The sequence below is a fragment of the Phyllobates terribilis genome, unplaced genomic scaffold, assembly GCF_046119375.1.
Source record: "Phyllobates terribilis strain yellow unplaced genomic scaffold, ASM4611937v1 Scaffold_3__8_contigs__length_932513732, whole genome shotgun sequence".
In the NCBI taxonomy this organism is placed as follows: Eukaryota; Metazoa; Chordata; class Amphibia; order Anura; family Dendrobatidae; genus Phyllobates; species Phyllobates terribilis.
In genome coordinates this window covers 668,429,692-668,453,496 of record NW_027362763.1, presented here as the reverse complement: position 1 = coordinate 668,453,496, position 23,805 = coordinate 668,429,692, and the positions used below count along the sequence as shown (strand labels likewise).

General features: G+C 47.2%; 1 protein-coding gene across 1 annotated transcript in view; it reads right to left on the bottom strand.

Annotated features, from left to right (window-relative positions):
- Window positions 1-508: 508 nt before the first annotated feature.
- The window catches only part of LOC141257321 (uncharacterized), a 112,418-nt gene continuing 89,121 nt past the window's right edge, over window positions 509-23,805 (bottom strand). Inside the window, exon 11 of the mRNA XM_073671760.1 lies at window positions 509-3,201. Coding sequence (XP_073527861.1) covers window positions 2,251-3,201 — 951 coding nt within the window. The 3' untranslated portion in view covers window positions 509-2,250. The remainder of the gene's footprint in view (window positions 3,202-23,805) is intronic.

Below are 23,805 nucleotides of genomic sequence, written 5' to 3'. Positions count from 1 at the left end.
TAACCAGCTTGGATAACGACGTAATGAGAAAAATAATTAAAATGCCAGAACGCATTTTTAGGGTCACCGCAATAGAGCAAAAAAGTGCAATCTGTGATCAAAACATCCCAAAATGGTATCAATAAAAACAGCAGCTCGCCTCGCAAAAAAACAAAAAGCCCTCACATAACTCCATTGATGGAAAAATGAAAACATTATTGGTCTCAGAAAATGGCGACACAAACTATTTTTCTTTTTTTTTTTTCATGAACTACTGAAATTTTTTCCTCACTTAAATAAAAAAAAAAAAAAAAATACAAGTTTGGTATCGCCGTAACTGAACCTACCTGGGTAACCATGATGTGGGGTCATTTACAAAGAACATCTTAATATTAAAACCCAAAAAAACAATTAAGAGTTTTTTTGCACAATTTCACCGCACTTGGAATTTTATTCCTCTTTTCTAGTACATCACATGGTAAAATAAAATAAATGGCGACATTAAAAAATACAAGAAATGATGATTAGGAAAAGGTTTCTTTATTCACAACATGTTTCATAGCCGTACCGGCGTCTTTATCAAGTGTACAAAACAATTTACAACTTGTAAACTTAGCCTGGCTCCAAAGTATAGTAAATGTAAGGTGTAAAAAAATTTCCTTAAACTCACGTCTCCTCGGCCCCACTGCTCCTCATTATCACTTATCTGGTCCTTGTCACATCTTCACCACCATAAGTGCTGAAATCCCCCTCTCACGCTGGCCTGGGACTTCTGGTTCTGATGAGGGTTCTGCACAAACGTGTGAAAGGTCACATAGTCATGATGTGCAACGTGACCTCATCAGAGCCAAGAGACCCGGGGATTTTTGCACTCATGGGGGCAATGAGAAGATACAACGAGGTCCGGACGGGCGCTGGAGAGAAGTGGAGCAGCCAGAGAGAGGCGAGTGGTAAGGCGAGTATAAGAATTTTTTTTTTTAACCTTCTGATGATGACTTTTCACGATTCAGAAAAATGGCAGCCAGCATTTTGGCGCATGCAGATTTTTTACATTTTTTTTTATAAAATATAAGTAGAATTCAATTTTACTCGAGTATATTTGCTGATCTCTACTAGTACGGGTTAATTATCTCAGTTTCAAAGATTAATACATTATGATTGTTAAGATTATTCTAAATGTTAGCGGTTTTAGTTCTTTTATATATTTTAGCTTAAATATCAAATACCAACCAATAATTGCTTCCAGCCCAGCTGTTGTGACCCCGACGGACGTGACCGTCACTGAATATACACAGCGTCTCTACTGGATACATTTCCTTTATCCACACTAATGGGTTCTGTGTTATCCAGAGAGTAGCTTTTCTTTAATCGGGTGGAGTAGACCATGGCCTCCATTCCTCATTGCTTTTGTGCTTGTTTTTTGTCTAGTTTTGTGTGTTCCTTCTTTTTGTTTGAGGCCAATTCATTATTCTATTTAGGTCTTTTCTGAAGCCTATACGATATCTGCTCGTCTTTTTTTTTTCCACTTTGTGGGTGGAGTTTAGTGATTCCAGATGTTTTTACCCGATTCATTAATTGCTACTTTTTAAAAAGTTGCAAAATCTGCTACAATTTCATCATGTATCCCCCCCCCCCCCCACACACCTGGTGTATTTTTGAGCATGCAAAACTTTTGGCTCAATTTTTGGATCTTTTGAAAAAGTCCCGTGTTTGTTTTACTTTGCACCAAATTCCAGAATTGCATCCACCATTATGATGAATTTGGTGCCAAAAAACGGCAACTAATACCACAAGACAACAAAGGAAAGGGACTTAAAAAAATAGAAATGAAATGATGGATCAGAGACTGAGTCTCTAGTGTAAGGTAATAAAGCCTGCTCAGTCTCTCTCTTATTGTGAAATCAATCTTATTCTTGTTTCCATCCTGAAGTGTGAATGAGGCCAAATGTTGACACCCTTGCTTTCTCTCCTCTTATATCTTCTTTTCAGTTTTCTTCTTTGGTTGAAGTTTACAAGAGATAAAATGGTGGAGATCATCCATCTCCTTTGTTAGAGCAAATCAATGATGCTCCGCTCCTAATTGTAGAGTCACAATTGTAGAGTCTACATGATCGAAATGTCATAAGAGCACAGGTCCTCTTGAGACTCTTGCCTGTACCATTCTTTTTAGAAAGGAATTTTGGAAGGTACGGTAGCTAGGTAGAAGGTGTAGTTAAGCAGCCGATCCCACAGTGAAGCTTCACACATGAAATATTTCTTATAACCTGAACACTATATTGGCTTCTCCTGATTGTGAGTTCTCTGATGTTTAACAAGACTTGTTTTGTGGAAAAAACCTTTCCCACATTCTGAACATAAAAATGGAATCTCGCCTGTGTGAAATTTCTGATGTTTAACAAAATCTGATGTGTAAGCAAAACATTTCCCACATTCTAAACATGAAATTGGCTCCTCCCTCGTGTGAATTTTTACATGTGCCACAAGATCTGATCTAAAACGAAAATATTTCCCACACTGCGGACATGAAAATGGCTTCTCCCCTGTGTGAGGAGAACATCTTTGTTGATGTTGAACTAGACCAGATCTGTGGCTAAAACCTTTCCCACATTCTTGACAGGAGTGTGGCTTCTCCCCTGTGTGAATTCTTAGATGTTCCACAAGACTTGATTTGCTACTAAAACACTTTCCACATTCAGGACATGAAAAGGACTTCTCCCCTCTGTGAGTTATGCGATTATGTTTAACAAGACCAGATTGGTCTCTGAAATATATCCCACATTGAAAACATGGAAATGGCTTCTTCCCTTTCTCCCCTTTGTGGGCCTTCTGATGTGCAATGAGACTTGATCTGTGGCCAAAATATTTCCCACATTCTGAACATGAAAATGGCTTCTCCCCTGTGTGAGTTCTTAGATGTGTCAGAAGGTTTGATTTGTGACTAAAATATTTTCCACATTCAGAACATGAAAATGCCTTCTCCCCTGTGTGAATTTTCTGATGCATAAATAGAACCAATTTCTGTCTAAAATGTTTCCCACAATCTGAACATGAAAACGGCTTCTCTCCTGTGTGAATTCTTGGATATCTCACAAGATTTGATTCATCACTAAAGCATTTTGCACAATCAGGACATGAATACGGCTTCTCCCCCGAGTGATTTTTCTGATGTTTAACAAAACTAGATTTGTGATAAAAAAATTTCCCACATTTGTAACATGAAAACTGCCCTATATCTTTGTGAACTGTCTCAGGTGAAGAAAGATTAGATTTCTTCTTAAAATGTTTTCCATGTGGAAATATCTCCCCCTGCTTGCTTCCTGTTCTATTCATCAGTGTTTTTTTGTGTATAAGCAATTGATGAGATGAAGGTATTTTGTGACCAGCAAAATTTTGGGACAGATTTCTACTGTGATGGACTACGGATACATTTGGAATCACTAAATTAGCTTGTGTGGTATTGTTATCTTCTACTTCAAAATAGGGAGAAAAATGCTGATGTCCACCGGAAGCTCTCGTCTTGTCTTCACCTGGAAAAAGAACAAATATTCACTATCTTTGGAAACAGAAATATATAACATATTGTCACGCCAGGTGTGGGAAAGACTTAGTGCAACACAGAGGGAAGAGGGAAAGGGAGCCCAGACACTAGGGAAAGGGGAGAGTGGTGACCTCCCAGTCTGGTCTAGTGTCACCCTGACTCAACTACCATCCCTATGTTGACTCTTCAGCAATTGCTGCACGCGTGCCTCGCCCTGACTTTCCCTGACGTATGGCTAAGGCTAGGGATGGGAAGAGATGAGCACTAGTCAATCTCCACTAAACTCTATAGACAACAAGGGTAGACAAACAGGGAGGGATTGCTTAGCTTTAGAAGACTCCAAATGTGCACACGGTCTCACGCTCCAGAGAAGACGAAGTACTGCTCTTGCTAAGCCTCAGAAGTAGAAATGAATGTAGACAGCACCTCCCTCTCAGACACATCAGGTATTTATATACCCAGGCCAGAGAGCTAATTAGCCAGAGGGAGGTAGCCGTTGGGTCCTAAAGATAGCCTCTCATCTAAGAAGATGTCTGTAATACCAAACGTAGTGATCTCCTGCAACCAACTGCAGAGCGACTGTCTGTCACCTCTGACATACCCGTGACACACACATATATATATATATATATATATATATATATATATATATTTTTTTTTTTTTTGTTAAAGAATCTCTCTTAGCATTTGTTCCTTAACGCCATGGCCCCACTATCAGTATGTGGTCAGTATTTTTTTTCAGGAGTGGGAGCCAAAACCAGGAGTGGGTGATAAATGCAGAATTGGTGACTTGTTTCCATTATAACTCTTCTCGGATTGTTCCTCACTTGGTTTTGGCTCCCACTACTGAGAAAAAATACGGACAGAATACTGACCAAATACTGAAAGTGGGGCCGTGGCCTAAAAGCAATCTGTCAGCAGTTTTTTGCTATGTAATCTGAGGACAGCATGAGGTAGCAGTTACAACACAGATTTCAGCAATGTGTCAATTATTACATTGTGTGCTGTGGTTTACCTATAGTAAATTATGATAAAATACTGGCCACCACTCTGATCCTCTTATGGACATCATGAGCAATTAATTTGAAACAAATTTGCTGAAATCAGCTATTCAATAACTTCATATTTCGATTTGGTCGAATTGCCTACAATGACCTCTGTCATTTTGCATATTGCGATGTGGAGAAAAAGGATCAAATTACCACGATTGCAGCCCAATTGGCTTTCCCATAATGTTTTGGAGTTACTGCACCCCACAGCACAGCAGAGGGACTATATCAATTGTGTTGATAAAAGCATAATTTGCAGAAAATACAGTGGCATGTAAAAGGTGCAAGCTGAAGGTTTTACAATGGGCCTGACAGTCCCCTGAACTGAACATCATTGAAAATCTATGGCTAGACCTCAAAATAGCAGTGTATGTGTAATGCCGTTATGCACTACTATGCCATAGGTCACACACCATGTGATGTGCGGATGTTACCACTTGGCTATGGCTGGGACAAAAATAAAAAAAAAATAAAGTTTGCGATGCCAGGGTGCACTTAATAAACCTCTATTTCCTGGTGGTGTGATATAATGTGGTGCACTCTATATAGTCCACAAAACAGGGAGGCCAGAGAGGCTGTTGATAAACTTTACTTGTTACACGAATACACAGGTACATCCAGATAAACGATGACAGAACAGAGATTCAATTCCAATGCAGCAATCACAGTTACTTTCCTGTATAGTAATGCAGATACATAAATGGTGCAGTGATGCCCGAGTACCAACTTCTGCTTATATGCACAGTCTTTATCACACAGCTGCCTGCAGCTGGGGCTGAGGTTTCTCATATACAGGAGCTCTGACTTTCCTACCTGTTCCTTTAGTTTTCCTAGGAAAAGTGTACACAAAATGTCTCAGTTTCTCTTGGTGCTAAGCCCAGGACCTGGTCATGTGGTCTAGCATGTGACCTTATGGCCATATATGGAACGAAGGTCTGCTTTGTTAACTCTTTACAACCTCCTGATTGCAGAACATTATAAGTACACCACTTTATGCATATACAGTTGTGCTCAAAAGTTAAAATACCCAGACAGAATTTTTGCTTTCTTGGTCTTGTTTCAGAGAATATGAATGATAACAAAAAAAACTTTTTCTCCACTCATGGTTATTGGTTGGGTGAAGCCATTTATTGTCACACTACTGTGTTTTCTCTTTTTAAATCTTAATGACAACCAAAACATCCAAATGACCCCGATCAAAAGTTCTCATACCCCAGTTCTTAATACCGTGTATTGTCCCCTCTAACATCAATGATAGCTGGAAGTCTTTTGTGGTAGTTGTGGATGATGTTCTTTATTTTCTCAGATGGTAAAGCTGCCCATTCTTCTTGGCAAAAAGCCTCCAGTTCCTGTAAATTCTTGGGCTGTCTAGCATGAACTGCGCGTTTGAGATCTCCCCAGAGTGGCTCAATGATATTGTGGTCAGGAGACTGAGATGGTCACTCCAGAACCTTCACTTTATTCTGCTGTAGCCAATGACAGGTCGACTTGGCCTTGTGTTTTGGATCATTGTCATAATGGAACGTTCAACAACGTCCCATGCGCAGCTCCCGGGCTGAGGAGTGAAAATTGCCTCCAGTATTTGCTGATAATGTGCTGCATTCATCTTTCCTTCAACTTCTACCAAATTTCCTGTGCTTTTGTAGCTCACACATCCCCAAAACATCAGCGATCCACCTCCGCGCTTTACAGTAGGAATGGTGTTCCTTTCATCATAGGCCTTGTTGACCTCTCTCCAATTGTAACGTTTATGGTTGTGGCCAAAAAGTTCAATTTTGGTCTCATCACTCCAAATTACCTTGTTCCAGAAGTTGTGAGGCTTGTCTCTGTGCTGTTTGGCGTATCGTAGGTGAGATACTTTGTGGTATTTGCGCAGTAATTGCTTTCTTCTGGCGACTCGACCATGCAGACCATTTTTATCCAAGTGCCTCCTTATTGTGCATCTTGAAACAGCCACACCGCTAGTTTTCAGAGAGTCCTGAATTTCAGCTGATGTTATTTGTGGGTTTTTCTTTGCATCACGAACAATTTTCCTGGCAGTTGTGACCGAAATTTTTGTTTGTCTTCCTGACTGTGGTTTGGCTTTTACAGAGCCCCTGATTTTCCATTTGTTCATCACAGTTTGAACGCTGCTGACTGGCATTATCAATTCCTTGGATATCTTTTTGTATCCCTTTCCTGTGTTATACAGTTCAACTACCTTTTCCCGTAGATCCATTGACAATTATTTTGCTTTCCCGATGATTCACAATCCACAAACGTCAGTGGTTGGATGAAATATGCAAGAGCCTGCCTGGATCCCAGAAACTCACTCAGCTTTTATGCACACACACTGATTACAAGCAAACAGGTCACAGGTGAGGATGTTACCTTTAGTAGCCATTCAAACCCATTTGTGTCAAATTCTGTGCATGTTATCAGGCCAAAATCACCAGGGTATGTGAACTTTTGATCAGGGTCATTTGGATGTTTTTGGTCGTCATTAAGATTTAAAAAGAGAAAACACAGTAGTTTGACAATAAATGGCTTCACCCAACCAATAACCATGAGTGGAGAAAAACTTTTTTTGTTATCATTCATATTCTCTGAAACAAGACCAAGAAAGGAAAAATTCTGCCGGGGTATGTAAACTTTTGAGCACAACTGTATAAACTACTTCTATGTACTGAATTCTCAAGTACATTATCTGCAAAGGGAAATGTGAACATTGTGCAAGCATAATGAGGTAGCTGCTAGCTCTGCTACATCTTAAAAAGCACATACACAACAACTTTGGGGCATTACACATGCAAGATGACCCAGGAATCTCACAGAACTGGAAGAATTTTCTAAGGAAGAATGAATGAAAATCCTTCAAACAAAAATTGAAAGGCTCTTGTCTGGCTACAAAAAGCGTTTACAAGCTGTGATACTTGCAAAAGGGGGCGCTACTAGGTACTGTAAGTACTGTAGAATTAGCGGTGTTGTGATGTTTAATGCACATCTGTCAGCAGGATTATGCTCGGTAAACCACATACACCGTCAGGTTGGCGCCGTTACACTGATTAAAATGATACCTTTGTTGATGAAATCAGTGCTGTGGTTCTTTTTTAATCTTTATTTTCATTTCTGAGATAAAGATATGCTTGTGCTTCGGGGCGGCCTTTGGGGAGGGGCTTTATCTGGTGCTCTGCTTATCTATTCCACTGTGTGGCTTCTGACAGGTCACTGTGCCTTCAGTGACCTGCCTACTATTTTAAATACTGCCTGTGTAATTGTGGTAGAAATCTAGAAATTGACATGTAGCAAAGTGGCCCCGCTGCCCGCACATGCGCAGTAGTATTTCGTTTGCTGAGAGATGCTACTGCACAAGCGCAGCCGGCAGTGCCATATTGCTGCAGGCAAATTTCTTTTTCCTCCAGCAAAATGGCGCCCGTGCATGCGCAGTGACATCATTCGCTTGCTGATAGATGCAAATGTGCAAGCACTGAGCGGGCGGTGGGGCCATTTTGCTATGTTTATGTTTTGCACTTGGCCGTGGTTTATGCTGCTTCTTATAATAAACCACCAAGTCATTTAAAGAGACAGTGTCCTGTATCTACCTCCGAGTGCCGTAGAGCGAGAGACTGTATCACTATATTTGGTATTTCCGTAATTCTACTGATTGGGAGATTGAGGTTACCAGGTCAGGATTGCTGTACAATGAATGCCATAAAAATGAAAGCCCAAAAAACAATGGCAGAATTTTGTTAGTTTTCACCATTTCACCCGACTTGGAATTTTTTTTTGCAATCTTTCAGCACATTATATGGTAAAGTGAATAGTGTTGTTTAAAACTGCAACTCGTTCTGTAAAAAACAAACCCTCATACTGCTATGTAGTAAAAATCACCAAGTCCTTACTGAGAGTGAAATCTAAAAGTCAAAAAGCAGCCTAATGCCATCATAGCTCCGGAGAGGCCAACAGAAGGCAAGGTGGCACTAATGAGGGAAAATAGCCAACGTGCACCCATTATAACCCGGTCATAAAAGGAAGAAGAACAACCAAATCTCTGTGAGAGCCGAATATACTTATACTCAAGACCTAGGGGAAGAAATACCTCCAGGAAATGGACACATGATGGACAGATAATTAATTCTTGGTCGTGGTCACATTTTTTCTGATCTTCCCATCATTGATCCCAATAATAAAGTAATTTATAGTGAAACAAGATGGAGAAGCTTCTCTTACCAGTCACTGATGCTGATGTGGGAGTTACGAGTCCAATCGTCGTTGCACTAGAAATTTCCTGAAAAATCCAATATTATATACATGAGAAAAAAGAAAAGAAAGAAATTCTAGTTTATCTTATATCCAGGTGAAGGTGAATAATCGCTACAAGTCATGAACCAATGTGTCAAAATGGAGAAGGATCACTCGCTCTTATAATTCTTGCTATTATTATATATTTATGCAATAGCTGCTGTGACAGAAAATGCTGAAAACTTTACTGCTGGCTATGACAAAAAGGTGTCGGGACATGCAGAGCATCGCAGCTATGATAGAAAGATGTCAGGACACGTAGAGTATCGCAGCTATGACAGAAAGATCTCAGGACATGCAGAGCATCGCAGCTATGATAGAAAGATGTCAGGACACGTAGAGTATCGCAGCTATGACAGAAAGATCTCAGGACACGCAGAGCATCGCAGCTATGATAGAAAGATGTCAGGACACGTAGAGATCGCAGCTATGATAGAAAGATGTCGGGACATGCAGAGCATCGCAGCTATGACAGAAAGATCTCAGGACACGTAGAGTATCGCAGCTATGACAGAAAGCTCTCAGGACATGTAGAGCATCGCAGCTATGATAGAAAGGTGTCTATGGTAACGGTATTTGGCAATACCAGTTATCATCCGTGGAGCTGCTACCTCGCAACCTACCAGAATTATAGGATCTACTTTAAACATCCTAGTGTCAGATATCACAGGAACCTTCAGAGGCTTTGTAGACTCCATATCCTGATGGGACAGAGCTGCTTTGGTAACATGGAGCGGAAACTAGAGAATATCAGGCAGGTGGTTTTATTGTTATGTCTGATCAGTGTATATATTTTAAGACTGCCTGGTGTATACTCCATGGCGGCCGGAGATTAGTAGAAGCTTCACTACAACAATCTATAGAAGATTTATAGAAATCTCATCTCATCTACCTGATGATCCCGGGGGACATCTTCCTCCTCCTTTTTTATCCAATTCTGGGAATATAGAGGACTGGGACATCTCTCCGGGGGATTTCTCGGACTGGATCCATCTATAGGAAATAACTGCAGTGTCTGAATACATTGTCTATATGTGATGAGCAGATGATGGGGAATCTAGACGACTCTCAGACCTGTTCTCTCCTCCACAACCCAGGAAGGTCTCCTCTTACCCGGAGATGTGATGGACGGGTGATTCTCCACCATGACGTCCTTGTACAGATCCTTGTGTCCTTCTAGATACTCCCACTCCTCCATGGAGAAATAGACGGTGACGTCCTGACACCTTATAGGAACCTGACACACACAATGACCCGTCATTAGCAGACCCCTCCCCCGGCATTATTGTACAATGTCCCAGCATTCCCGGCAGCGCTCACCTCTCCGCTCAGCAGCTCAGTGATCCTGGTGGTCAGTTCTAGGATCTTCTGCTCATGTATCAGTGAATGAGGTGGAGGCTCGGTGATGTCACTGGGGGTCCTGCTCCGCCCTCCTGACACACGGGGGGTCACACACTCCCCAGACGACGTCTTCACTACTGTGTGATCCTGTGTATGGGGAGACGCCGATCACTACACAGAGGCCGAGAATCCTTCACCTTTCCCGTCATCTCCGGCTTTATTACTAGAGATCAGAGTGATGTGATGTGAAGCTCTCACCTCTCCAGTGATCCAGTAGATTATCTCCAGGGTGAGGTCTAATATCCGAGCCGCCATGTGGTCTCTGTCCTGCTCCATCCTCGGGGGGTCACTGATGGAAAGGACCATCGTCTATTAAAGGGAAAGCGTCCTGAATATCAGGATCTGAGGAAACAAGGAGGAATTGGTGGAAAATCACATCTCAAATTACATCTTAAATTAAGAATAGCAACTAGAAATTCTTGATGGCAAAAACCAAGGTCATACCGACATAGGTCTTATAGTACGTACTAGTGCATATAAGTACAGGCAGCTCCACTGCGCCCCCTATGGTGACATCACTGCCTGCAGCGACACTGAGGGAGACGCTGTATATCACCTATAGAACAACTGCGCTATAAGAAACCAAGAAAACTCCCAGAATTAGATGTGACCTGCTGGTGGGTGCAGGGCGTGTAGTGAAGCCTTGTGATCAGTTACATGTGAATATAGGACCTGCAGTGACATCACATGGTCACATGACAGGAAATGCCACAGCTTTACTCCTCCCCCCATATAACTGGTCACATGTCTATGACATCACACAGGTCCTGTATTCACTAGGATATATGGAGAGATACTTTCCCGTGAGGCGCAGTCTCCTCCTTCTTCACCCCCTGTGCACAGGTGTAATCCAGAGCGGCTCCGCCGATAGACCATATATCTTCCTGTACGAAGCCGACTGATGGTTTCCATAGCTCCAGGAGCCTTCCTGACCTGCCATGTTACATCGATAAATCCATTCACTCTCGGGCAATTTTTCATTTTTTCACTCCTCATGTTCCAAGAGGCAGAACTTTTTAATTTTTCCTTCACCCTAGGCGAATGAAGACTTGTTTTTTTTTCTCCGGAACGAAATATAGTTTTGAATGACACCATTTATTTTACCATATAATGTGCTGAAAAATGGTGAAAAAAATTCAAAGTGCGGTGAAATGGTGAAAAATTTTTTCTAATTCCCCAATTTTGTTGTTTTTTTTGGGGGGGGAGGGGGCTTTTGTTTTGCCGGTGTTGATCGTATGGTGAAAATGACCTGGTGACTGATTCTCCAGCTTTGAGATTTGAAACTGCCGACTTTACAGAAATTGACTAATCCAAGTTATTTTTTTTTCTTTCATTTTTGTAAATTTCATGGTGGCCCAGACTAATTTATATGCCCACTCCATTCTCACTGAAAAAACCCACTTCATCATTCACTAATTGGTCCCTTGTAGGTGCAGTAAAAATGAAGTTTGGGGACCTTGTGCTTCATTCGAGGATAGTGAAAAAGCAAACAATTTGTCAATATTGGAATGTTGATATTTTATATAACACTTAAATTTTTCCACATGGCTATGGCCTGGATATTCTTTGAGATAAAGATTGACATAATAATAATAACGCACAGTATCCGTCCCAAGGCGACTCTAACTTTGACCATCTATTCAAAATTCGGCCAGTCATTGATCACTTCAACAAATTTGCTTCCCCCAAAGGGACATCTGCATAATTGAGTCCCTAATCCATTTGAAGGGGAGGCTTAATTTCTCATAACACTCACCAGTAAGAGGGCCTGGTACGGAATTAAAATATAGAAACTATGCGAGGGTACCTAAGGTCACACTCATAGATTTAGGGTTTACGAAGGCAAAGTCACTGAGATTGAACCCCTGAATCCTGGGAGTAGATGGGAAGAATGTTAGGGATTTGATGCACACAAGACCATACCAGGGTTGCCTCCTCCAGATGGATAACTTCTAAAGCAGCATCCAACTCTTCATGACCAGAGGCACTACAGCATGCAATACTGTGTGCAAAAAAACCCAGAGTGGAATCCCAGATTTGATGCTGGGGTACGATAATAACATGGGGAAGTGATCTCTCTGATCAAGTGCTGAAGCCATACATTGCCATGCAAAAAGCAAAAGTGTGGCACGAAAAGCTTCTGTACAGTGTAGGGTTTTCTACTCACTTCAGCCGCGTTAGAGGTAGTCACAGGACACTGTCTCTTTAAAATGTCCAAGGCAGGTTTATTATGCTGCATAAACCTCACTTTCAGAAGAAAACAAAAGAAAGCCTTGTCCGGCACAGTGTATGAAAAGAGAAAATAAGCAGTCCATCTATATATATAATCGTCTTATCCCGTCTGTCTGTCTTTCTGTCTGTCTGTCTGTCCAGGAAATCCCGCGTCGCTCATTGGTCCGGCAGCGGCCAATGAGCGCCGTGGGATTTCTGAAAAAAGATGGCGGCCGTTAGCGGCTCATCTGCGGGATGGAGCTCAGCGGCGATGCAGCGGGGAGATGACCGGCGCGAGGCGCTCATCTCCCGACCGCCGGCGACGCTGACCTCCATGCGGCTAGGGTGTCAAGGGAGGATCGGGGAGCGCGCCTGCGGGTCGGGATATTTCGGCTGCGAACGCCCGCTCATGTCCCGGGTTCTCGCAGCGGAAGTAGCCGCACAGGCAGCGCCGCTCCCCGGTCCTCACCAATACGATTCCGCTCCCCAGTCCTCAGCAATACGATTCGATGATTGGTCGCGATCTCTCGCCGCTGTGCTGATTGGTCGCGGCCGCTGCCCGCGACCAATCACCGATTTGAGCGCCACATTTAAACACTGCTGTGATGATTGGTCGCGGACGCTGCCCGCGAACAATCACCGATTTGGGCGCCACATTTAAATTGCGCCCGCGACCAATGACCGGTCTTGCAGACACATTTAAATACCGCTGTGCTGATTGGTCGCGGGCGCTATTTAAATGTGGCGCCCAAATCGGTGATTGGTCGCGGGCAGCGTCGGCGATCAATCAGCACAGCGGTGTTTAAATTTTTTTGCAAGATCGGTGATTGGTCGCGGCCGCTATTTAAATGTGGCGCACAAATCGGTGATTGGTCGCGATCTTCAGCCGCGACCAATCACTGATCTTGCCGCAAAAGTTAAACACCGCTGTGCTGATTGGTCGCGGACGCTGCCCGCGACCAATCACCGATTTGGGCGCCACATTTAAACACTGCTGTGCAGATTGGTCGCGGACGCTGCCCGCGACCAATCACCGATTTGGGCGCCACATTTAAATAGCTGACGCGACCAATCACCGATCTTGCAGACACATTTAAACACCGCTGTGCTGATTGGTCGCGGACGCTATTTAAATGTGGCGCCCAAATCAGTGATTGGTCGCGGGCAGCGTCCGCGACCAATCAGCACAGTGGTGTTTAAATGTGGCGCCAAGATCGGTGATTGGTCGCGGCCGATATTTAAATGTGGCGCCCAAATGGGTGATTGGTCGTGGGCAGCACCCGCGACCAATCAGCGATTTTGAACACAAATGTCAGGACCTTAGTAACACCATGCGGCTACTGTCTGGAGATCAGTGGCTAGGGTGTCAAGGGAGGACCGGGGAGCGGCGCTGACATCCATGCGGTTAGGGTGTCAAGGGAGGACCGGGGAGCGGCACTGCGGGTCGGGATACTTCTGCTGCGAGCAGTCGCTCATGTCCCGGCTTCTCGCAGCGGAAGTAGCGGTACAGGCAGCGGCGCTCCCCGGTCCTCACCAATACGATTCGCTGATTGGTCGCCGTCTCCGCACCCGACCAATCAGTGATCTTGGCGCTAAAGTTAAACACCGCTGTGCTGATTGGTCGCGGCCGCTGCCCGCGACCAATCAGCGATTTTGGCGCCACATTTAAACACTGCTGTGCTGATTGGTTGCGGACGCTAGCCACGACCAATCAGCGAGCTTGGCGCCAAATTTAAACGCTCTGTTGATTGGTCGCGGACGCCAGACGCGGCCAATCAGCGAGATTGGCGCCAAATTTAAACAATGCTCTGCTGATTGGTCGTGGACGGCAGCCGCGACCAATCAGCGAGATTGGCGCCAAATTTAAACAACGCTCTGCTGATTGGTCGCGGCCGCCAGCCGACCGCGACCAATCAGCGAGATTGGAGCCTAATTTAAACAGCGCTATGATCTCCCGACAGCAAGTGTGAACGGAGGACCGAGGAGCGGCGCCGCCGGTCGGGATGCTTCTGCTGCGAGCAGCCGTTCATCTCCCAGCTGCTCGCAGCGGAAGTACCCGCACAGGCAGCGCCGCTCCCCGGTCCTCACTAATACGACGCTGGGCGGCAAATTTAAACCCCGCTCTGCTGATTGGTCGCGGTGCCCGGCCCCGACCAATCAGCTATTTTGGTGGCAAATTGAAACACCACTCTGCGACCAATCAGCAGTATTGCCGCCAAATTTAAACCCCGCTCTGCTGATTGGTCGCGACCGCCAGCCGCGACCAATCGGCGATTTTTGCGCAAAATTTAAACAACGCTCTGCTGATTGGTCGCGGACACCAGCCGCGACCAATCAGCGATATTGGCGCCAAATTTAAACAACGTTCTGCTGATTGGTCGCGGACGGCAGACGCGACCAATCAGCGAGATTGGCGCCAAATTTAAACAATGCTCTGCTGACTGGTCGCGGCTTCCAGCCGCGACCAATCAACGATATGGGCGGCAAATTTAAACCCCGCTCTGCTGATTGGTTGCGGTGGCCGGCCGCGACCAATCAGCGATTTTGGTGCCAATTTGAAACACCGCTCTGCTGATTGGTCGCGGTCGCCGGCCGCGACCATTGAGCAGCATTGGCGCCAAATTTAAACCCCGCTCTGCTGATAGGTCGCGACCGCCGGCCGCGACCAATCAGCGATTTTGGTGCCAAATGTAAACCCCGCTCTGCTGATTGGTCGCGGTGGCCGGCCGCGACCAATCAGCAATTTTGGTGACAAATTTAAACAACGCTCTGCTGATTGGTTGCGGTCTCCGGCCGCGAACAATCAGCAATATTGGCGCCAAATTTAAACACCGCTCTGCTGATTGGTCGCGGTCGCCGGCCACGACCAATCAGCAGTACTGGCGCCAAATTTAAACCTTGCTCTGCTGATTAGTCGCAACCACCGGCCATGACCAATCAGCGATATTGGCGCCAAATTTAAACACCGCTTCGCTGATTGGTCGCGGTGGCCGGCCGCGACCAATCAGCGATATTGGCGCCATATTTAAACACCGCTCTGCTCATTGGTCGCGGTTACCGGTCACGAATAACCAGCATTATTGGCGACAAATTTAAACACCGCTCTGCTGATTAGTCGCGGCCGTGACCAATCACCATTATTGGCGCCAAATTTAAATACCGCTCTGCTGATTGGTCGCGACCGCCGGCCTCAACCAATCAGCATTATTGCCGCCAAATTTAAACCCCGCTCTGCTGATTGGTCGCGTTCGCTGGCCGCGACCAATCAGCATTATTGGCGCCAAATTTAAACCCCGCTCTGCTGATTAGTCGCAACCGCCGGCCGTGACCAATCTGCGATATAGGCGCCAAATTTTAACACCGCTTTGCTGATTGGTCGCGGTTGCCGGCCTCGACCAATCAGCGATTTTTGGCGCCAAATTTAAACACCGCTCTGCTGATTGCGCCCGGTCGACCGCATACCTATTCTAGAATACCCGATGCGTTAGAATCAGGCCACCATCTAGTACAATATAACAGGTTCGCCCACTCACCGTCAGTGTCCTTTTGGCACAAACACCCTGGAGGTCTGAATGAGACACTCGGTCTCATTTTTATACGCACACCCTGGGATATGTGAGCAGCCAATCCCTCCCGTCTCTTATGACTGCTCGAAAAAAAACGGCCCTGATATGCCCTATTAACCCTCTCAGCACTATGTGTGCTGGAGCATGCTTTCCTGGTTTCACATCACTGAAGCTGCCAACCTCAGCGACACATATCTCCCCTCAAGGACATGTCCGGCGTCCATCTTACATACCCCTCTATGTCCAAAGCCGGGGGGCCTTCCGCTAATAAACAGTGGACCCTCGATAATGCATCAACATTTGAATGCAGTTTCCCAGGCCTATGCTCTACACGGAAGCTAAAATCCTGAAGGGCTAGGAACCACCTGGTCACTCGAGAATTGTTCCCCTTTTTCTCACTCATCCATCTTAATGGGGCATGGTCTGATACCAGTCTGAACTTCTTGCATAAGAGGTAGTACCTTAGGGTGTCCAGGGCCCACTTGATGGCCAAACATTCCTTCTCCACTATGGAGTGATTTTTCTCACAGGATGTCAGCTTCCGGCTTAAATACATTAAGGGGTGCTCCTCCCCGTTCACCTCTTGTGATGGGACAGCACCCAGTCCAACATTTGACGCGTCCGTCTGGACTACAAACTCTTTTGAGAAATCTGGAGCCACCAGCACTGGCTGTTTACACAGTCTGCCTTTAGTTCCTGGAAAGCAGTCTCCGCTTCTGGAGTCCACTTAGCCATCACCGACTTTGTCCCTTTAAGGAGGTCTGTCAAAGGGGCAGCTACCATGGCGAAGTTGGGGATGAACCGGCGATAGTAGCCCACGATGCCCAGGAATGCTCTGACCTGCTTTTTTGAGAGAGGTTGTGGCCAACCGTTGATAGTGTCAATTTTATTTATTTGGGGCTTGATCGTACCTCTGCCTACAACATAGCCCAAATACTTGGCTTCCTCCATGCCCATGGAACATTTCTTTGGGTTGATTGAAACTCCGACTTACGCAGAGCATCAGATATTGCCTGGACTTTGTTCAGATGGCTTCCCCAATCCTGGCTGTAGATCACGATATCATCCAGGTAGGCTGCTGCGTACTTCTTGTGGGGAGCTAGGATCTGGTCCATGGCTCTGTGGAAGGTAGCTGGAGCTCCCTGCAACTCAAACGGCATCTTGGTGTACTGGAAACACCCATCTGGAGTTGAAAAGGCTGTCTTCTCCTTGGCATCTTGGGCCATAGGAATTTGCCAATACCCTTTTGTGAGGTCAAGGGTGGTAATGTACCTGGCCGGCCCTAGCCTTTCAATTAGTTCATCTACCCTGGGCATTGGGTATGAATCGAACTTAGAGACCGCATTCAGTTTCCTATAGTCGTTGCAAAACCACCATTCTCCATCTGGTTTCGGCACTAGGACTATGGGACTTGACCAGCCACTCTTGGATTCTTCAATGACTCCCAGACTTAACATTTGCTTTACTTCTTTTGAGATTACCTCTCGGCGGGCTTCGGGAATCCGATACGGCTTCAGGTTTACCCGGACATGAGGCTCTTTAAGGACCTCATGCTCTATGATTTGGGTACAGCCTGGTAGTTCGGAAAACAGGTCCCTGTTCCGCTGCAGCAACTCTTGTCACTGTTGCTTTTGGGCATGTGACAGCGATTCTGCCACCTTGACCTCTTCCACATCGGCTTCAGACTTCACCACCAAACATGGAGCTTCCATAGGCTCCCTATCTCGCCATGGCTTGATCAGGTTGATGTGGTACACCTGGTAGTGCTTTCTCCTCTCTGGTTGGTGAATTTTATAATTGACATCGCCAACCTTCTCCACTACTTCATAGGGACCCTGCCACTTGGCCAGGAATTTGCTCTCCACTGTAGGTACCAGCACCAGTACCCTATCTCCAGGGTTGAAATGTCTCACCCTCGCCGACCTATTGTACCTATTGACTGTGCCTCTTGCGCTTTGAGGAGGTGTTCTTTCACAATGGACATTACTTCTGCAATCCTCTCTTGTATTTGTGCCACATGTTCGATTACACTCCTGTAGGGTGTAGACTCAACCTCCCAAGTCTCCTTTGCTATGTTCAGGAGTCCACGATGGTGTCGGCCATACAACAGCTCGAAAGGGGAGAATCCAGTAGAGGCCTGTGGGACTTCTCTCATGGAGAACAGTAGGTACGACAGTAGGCAGTTCCAGTCCCGGCCATCTTTCTCTAAGACCTTCTTCAACATGGCCTTCAAGGTTTTATTGAACCGCTCCACCAAGCCATCTTTCTACGGGTGGTAAACTGAGGTCCTGAGTTGTGTGATTTGCAGGATCTTGCACAACTCCCTCATCATCTTTGACATAAACGGAGTCATTTGGTTTGTTAGAATCTCTTTAGACAACCCCGTCCTGGAAAAGATATGGACCAACTCCCGGGCTATACACTTTGAGGAGGAGTTTTGTAGGGGCATGGCCTCCGAATACCACGTAGCATAGTCCAGTACCACCAGGTTGTACTGATGTCCTCTGGCGGACTTGACCAGGGGTCCCACTAGATCCATTGCAATGCGCTCGAACAGGATCTCAATGACAGGTAGAGGTACTAAAGGGCTACGGAAGTGAGCCACCGGGGAGGTCAGCTGACAGATGGGACACGACCCACAGTAATTCACTATCTCTTGGTGACACTCTGGCCAGTAGAACCTCTGGAGGATCCTTACTTGGGTTTTTTCTACCCCCAGATGTCCACCCAAGACATGTGCATGGGCCATATCTAACACCTTGTGTCTGTACGGCCCTGGCACTAGTAACTGCTCGATTACCTCCACTCTGAGCTTATTGACCCGATATAGTAACTCCCCATTTACGGCAAAGTGCAGATATCGGGTGTCAGCCCCCGGCTCTTGAGCAACACCATTAAGAACCGTTACATTATTAAAAGCCCCTTTTAGAGTTAAGTCCCTGAGCTGGGCGGTTCCAAAGTTTTCCCTGGACACCTCCAGTTCCGGGATGTTAGCCTCCGGGGATGCTGCCTCATCCTCATCCCCAACCAGCACACAAAAGGGAAACCCTTCAGCTGCGGCCTGCGATGAGGTTTCTTCAGGGGTGACTTGGTTGTTGCCCGGACAACCCGGCTTCCTCCCATTCTCCCACAAGTCCCAAAACAGGGCAAAATCCCGCCCTATTATAACCGAATGCAATAGGTCCTTGACTACGCTGACCTCATGGGACTTGGCGCCACAGTTTGTGTCTATGACGACTCGGACTACAGGGTAGTCCTTAGTGTCCCCATGGATACAACGGACGCCGACCTTTTTCCCCGAAACCAGTTGGTGAGGAACTGTGGCTCTCACTAGGGTTTCTAAACTCCCCGAGTCTAACAGAGCAGTTACTTGCATACCATTCACCGACACAAGGCATGCCTGGGGTCCCTCGCCTGATTGAGGGACAGCACTGCAGGCAGGATATGCAAAATATGAGCAATGCCGTCCTACGCTGCAGTCCATTGGTTCAGTTGTCATGGAACACCAGGCGGCTATGTGACCTGGGGTATGACATCTCCAACATACTACGTTATGGGGTGGGACCTTGGGCAGCAACTCAGACCCCTCCTGAGCTCTAGGACGACCCCCCAGGTGTGGCTCTAGCTCCCCTCTTTTGGGTGTCCGCCCCCTTTTGGAAACCCCAGTATGTAGAGGCTACGACCCCTTGTTTCTCCAAGGAACTCTCAACCGCCTGGTACCTTTCCACCAACCCCACCAGGTCATCGGCATTACGGGGATCTCCCTGGGCAACCAGGATTGCACCGACCTCGGAAGGGAGTGTATGAACCTGTCCATGACAACTTTCTCAACCATTTGTGCTGGGGAGGAAGATTCAGGTTCCAACCACTTTTGGACCAGGTGTAGGAGGTCGAACATCTGGGGTGGGGTGGTTTGTCATTGCAATAGGCCCAGTGGTGCACCCGTTGTGCCCTGACAGTCAGAGTCACTCCCAAGCGCGCCAAAATCTCATTTTTCAATTTGGCGTACTCCTTTGCGTCCAGCAAGGCCAGGTCATAATAGGCCTTCTGCAGCTCGCCTGTTAAATATGGCGCCAGCACCTCCGCCCACTGCTCCGGAGGCAATTTCTCCCGTTCCGCCACCCTTTCAAATACAGTCAAGAACGCCTCGATGTCATCACCCGGGGTCATCTTTTACAATGCTCTCCTTACCGTCTTCCTCATGTGAGAATCATCACCTGGAGTAGGGGGTGGGGCGGTTGCCCTGCCACGGATCACCTCGGCCAGTAGCTCCATCTGCTGCTTGTGCTGTAGTTGCTGCTTGTGCTGTAGTTGTTGCATCTGCTGCTGCTGTTGACACTGCTTCTGCTGCACCTTCTGCTGTTGTTGCCATTGGTGCTGTTAGTGCTGCTGGAGGTTAGCCTGCACCAATAGCTTAATCAGCTCCTCCATACTGACAGACGTCCCTGGCTGGCTGGCGGCCTTCATCCAGGACATAAACTGTTTTCTGTAGCAGTCACACTGCCCCTTGAGATTTGTGCCTGCATTCTCCACCAATTGTAGGGTTTCTACTCACTTCAGCCGCGTTAGAGGTAGGCACAGGGCACTGTCTCTTTAAAATGTCCAAGGCTGGTTTATTATGCTGCATAAACCGCACTTTCAGAAGTAAACAAAAGAAAGCCTTGTCCGGCACAGTGTAACAAAACAGAAAATAAACAGTCCATACAATATGGCGGGTTCGCCCGCTCACGGTCAGTGTAGTTTTTGCACAAACACCCTGGAGGTCTCCACATCTCCAGCCACAGACACTGAATGAGAGACACTCGGTCTCATTTTTATACACACACCCTGGGGTGGGGATATGTGAGTGTAATGCACACGCCCGGGCTGAGCGGCGTGTGCGTGTGATTGTAGTGATTCCACTGGACCGTGCCGGAGAGTGAATGCCTGGAGGGGCGTAACTAGGTATTCACCCGATCCGACCAGGGACGCACGACGGCATACGACGCCAGTGCTCCAAGGAGGAACCGAGCAGAGGGACCAGGTGCTACTCCAGGACAGACCCCGGACACGGCTGTTGACCCACACAGGGGAATACAGGAACAGACTGGTAGACTGGCACACAGACTGGTGGGTATAGGCAGGCACGACTGGTATGCAGGCAGGCGGGTATGCAGGCAGGGGGGTACAGGCAAGCACAGCTAGAGTGCAGACAGGGAGGCACTAGCAGGTAGGAACACAGGCGGGATAGGACCCAGTACACACTGGGACTCAGGAACAGAACCACAGATGTGGCGGACAAACACAGCAGAGTGAGGCCGCCCAGAGAGGTGAGCGAGAACAGGGCAGGACGAGGCCGCCTGGAGCGGTGAGCAAGAGTAGAGCAGGACAAGGCCGCCAGGAGCGGTGAGCAAAGGGTCAGAGCTGAGCGAGACTGCCGGAGCAGTGAGCAAGAGTAAAGCAGGACGAGACCGCCTGGAGCGGTGAGCAAGAGTGGAGCAAGACTACCGGAGCAGTGAGCAAAAGGATAAGAGCAGAGCGAGACTGCCGGAGCAGTGAGCAAAAGGATAAGAGCGGAGCAAGGCTGCCGGAGCAGCGAGCAAAGGAGTCAGAGCAGGCTAGAACCGCCGGAGCGGTAAGCAAAGGAGTCAGAGCAGGCTAGAACCGCCGGAGCGGTGAGCAAAGGAGTCAGAGCAGGCTAGAACCGCCGGAGCGGTGCGCAAAGGAGTCAGCAGGCTAGAACCGCCGGAGCGGTGAGCAAAGGAGTCAGAGCAGGCTAGAACCGCCGGAGCGGTGAGCAAAGGAGTCAGAGCAGGCAAGGCTGAGCAGGGGGGACAGGGCTCTGTTCACACGGAACAGACAGGAAGGGAAAGGCAGAGCCAGATACCCACAGGGTACTTGCAGTGAAGTAGCGAGTGGACCACAAACTCACAAACGGGAGTACAGAGACAACAAGCAGGAGTTAGGTACGAGTTCAGACTCTGCAGAAAAAGGAAGGGAACGGACATAGAGGCAAAACAGGTAAAGGATAGGAGAGAGTTCAGACTGGAACTGAGTGTACGGAGGAGACCGACACTGCAGCAGAATACAGGAGCGGGTCTGGGAATACGGCCCCCAGAGAGGCAGGATGAACAGGCAAGGAGCGTGTTCAAACAGGACAGACAAGATACAGGAACGGATCTAGGTAATCAGCCCCTAGAAGGCGGAAGGAACAGGCTAGGAGCGTGTTCAGACAGGCCTGGAAATACAGCCTCCAGGATAGGCAGACAAGAGAACACAGATAGGACTCAGTTCAGACACGGGAACTGATACCACAAGGCAGGAGACAGACAGGACTCAGCTCAGACACGGGAACTGATACCGCAAGGCAGGAGACATAGACAGGACTCAGTTCAGACACGGGAACTGATACCGCAAGGCAGGAGACATAGACAGGACTCAGTTCAGACACGGGAACTGATACCGCAAGGCAGGAGACATAGACAGGACTCAGTTCAGACACGGGAACTGATACCGCAAGGCAGGAGACATAGACAGGACTCAGTTCAGACACGGGAACTGATACCACAAAGCAGGAGACAAAGAACGGGACCTGGCACCTTCAGAGTGAAAGCACACACTGAATGAAACACTATGCTCAGGCAGGTATAGATGGGAGCAGCTGAGCTATATACCAGGTGACAGACAGCAATAGGCTGAGGACGCACAAGGGGTGTGACCCACAGCAAATACAAAAAGCAGGAAGTGATCGGGCGCCGCCCTTAAGCAGCAGAAACAGACACAAACAGGCAGCATGGAGGGAAGCCAGAGAGACATTCTGGACTGGAGATAAAGTGCACGCTCTTGCACAGTGGGAGATGGACCACCATGCAAGGACGCCGCCAGGTATGTTACAGTGAGCAGCCAATCCCTCCCTTCTCTTATGACTGCTCGAAAAAAATGGCCCTGATACGCCCTATTAACCCTCTCAGCACTATGTGTGCTGGAGATTACTTTCCCGGTTTCACATTATTGAAGCTGGCAACCTCAGCGACACATATCTCCCCTCAAAGACATGTCCGGCGGCCATCTTACAACACATACAGATGGCACTGCATAATTTTTATTTGCTATCACGATGTGCAGACTGGTACATTCCTTCAATTTCAGGAGGTAGTAATCAAGGACCACATATTTGGAAATCAGGAAGGGGAGGACCACAGTATTTCTGGAAATGAAGATTCCTATGTTATACCAGGGCAACACTTCACCGTGAATTTCCCCAAACTGTAAGGATATGTCCCGCTGCTCTCTGCGCCTCCAGTCATTTCAGATTTTGTGACAGGGGAGGAACCTGCCCTATATAAACTGGATCTGGGGCAGGGTTAGCAGAGAAAGTTAGAGCCTGGAGTGAAGTTCCAGACACAGGGAAAGCAACAGCTAGGAGCTCTGTAGGGAGCAGGAACTGAGTGCCAGGGACTGGAAGCAGATATTGCTCGTCCTGGCTGAAGACACTACGACCGGACAACGGAGTCCGAGGCTGTGGGGATCTCTAAGTCCAGCAGCAGAAACCAGCCGGCAGGAGATTCCAGGTCCTCTGGCCATAGAAGCCCGGAGGCTCAGTCACGAGCAAGGGACCAGCACCGCCATCGAGGAGCAGAGGCTATCAGAAGGCCCCAAGTCACCAGCCATACGGGTGAGCACCACACGGTATACTCAGGGACGTGGGCTACTTCCACTCGCTTACAGCAAGGTAGCCAGGAAGAGTGCAGACAGACGGGGAGGCCTACAACTCCACCTGGCCAGGGGAACTCCTGCTTGT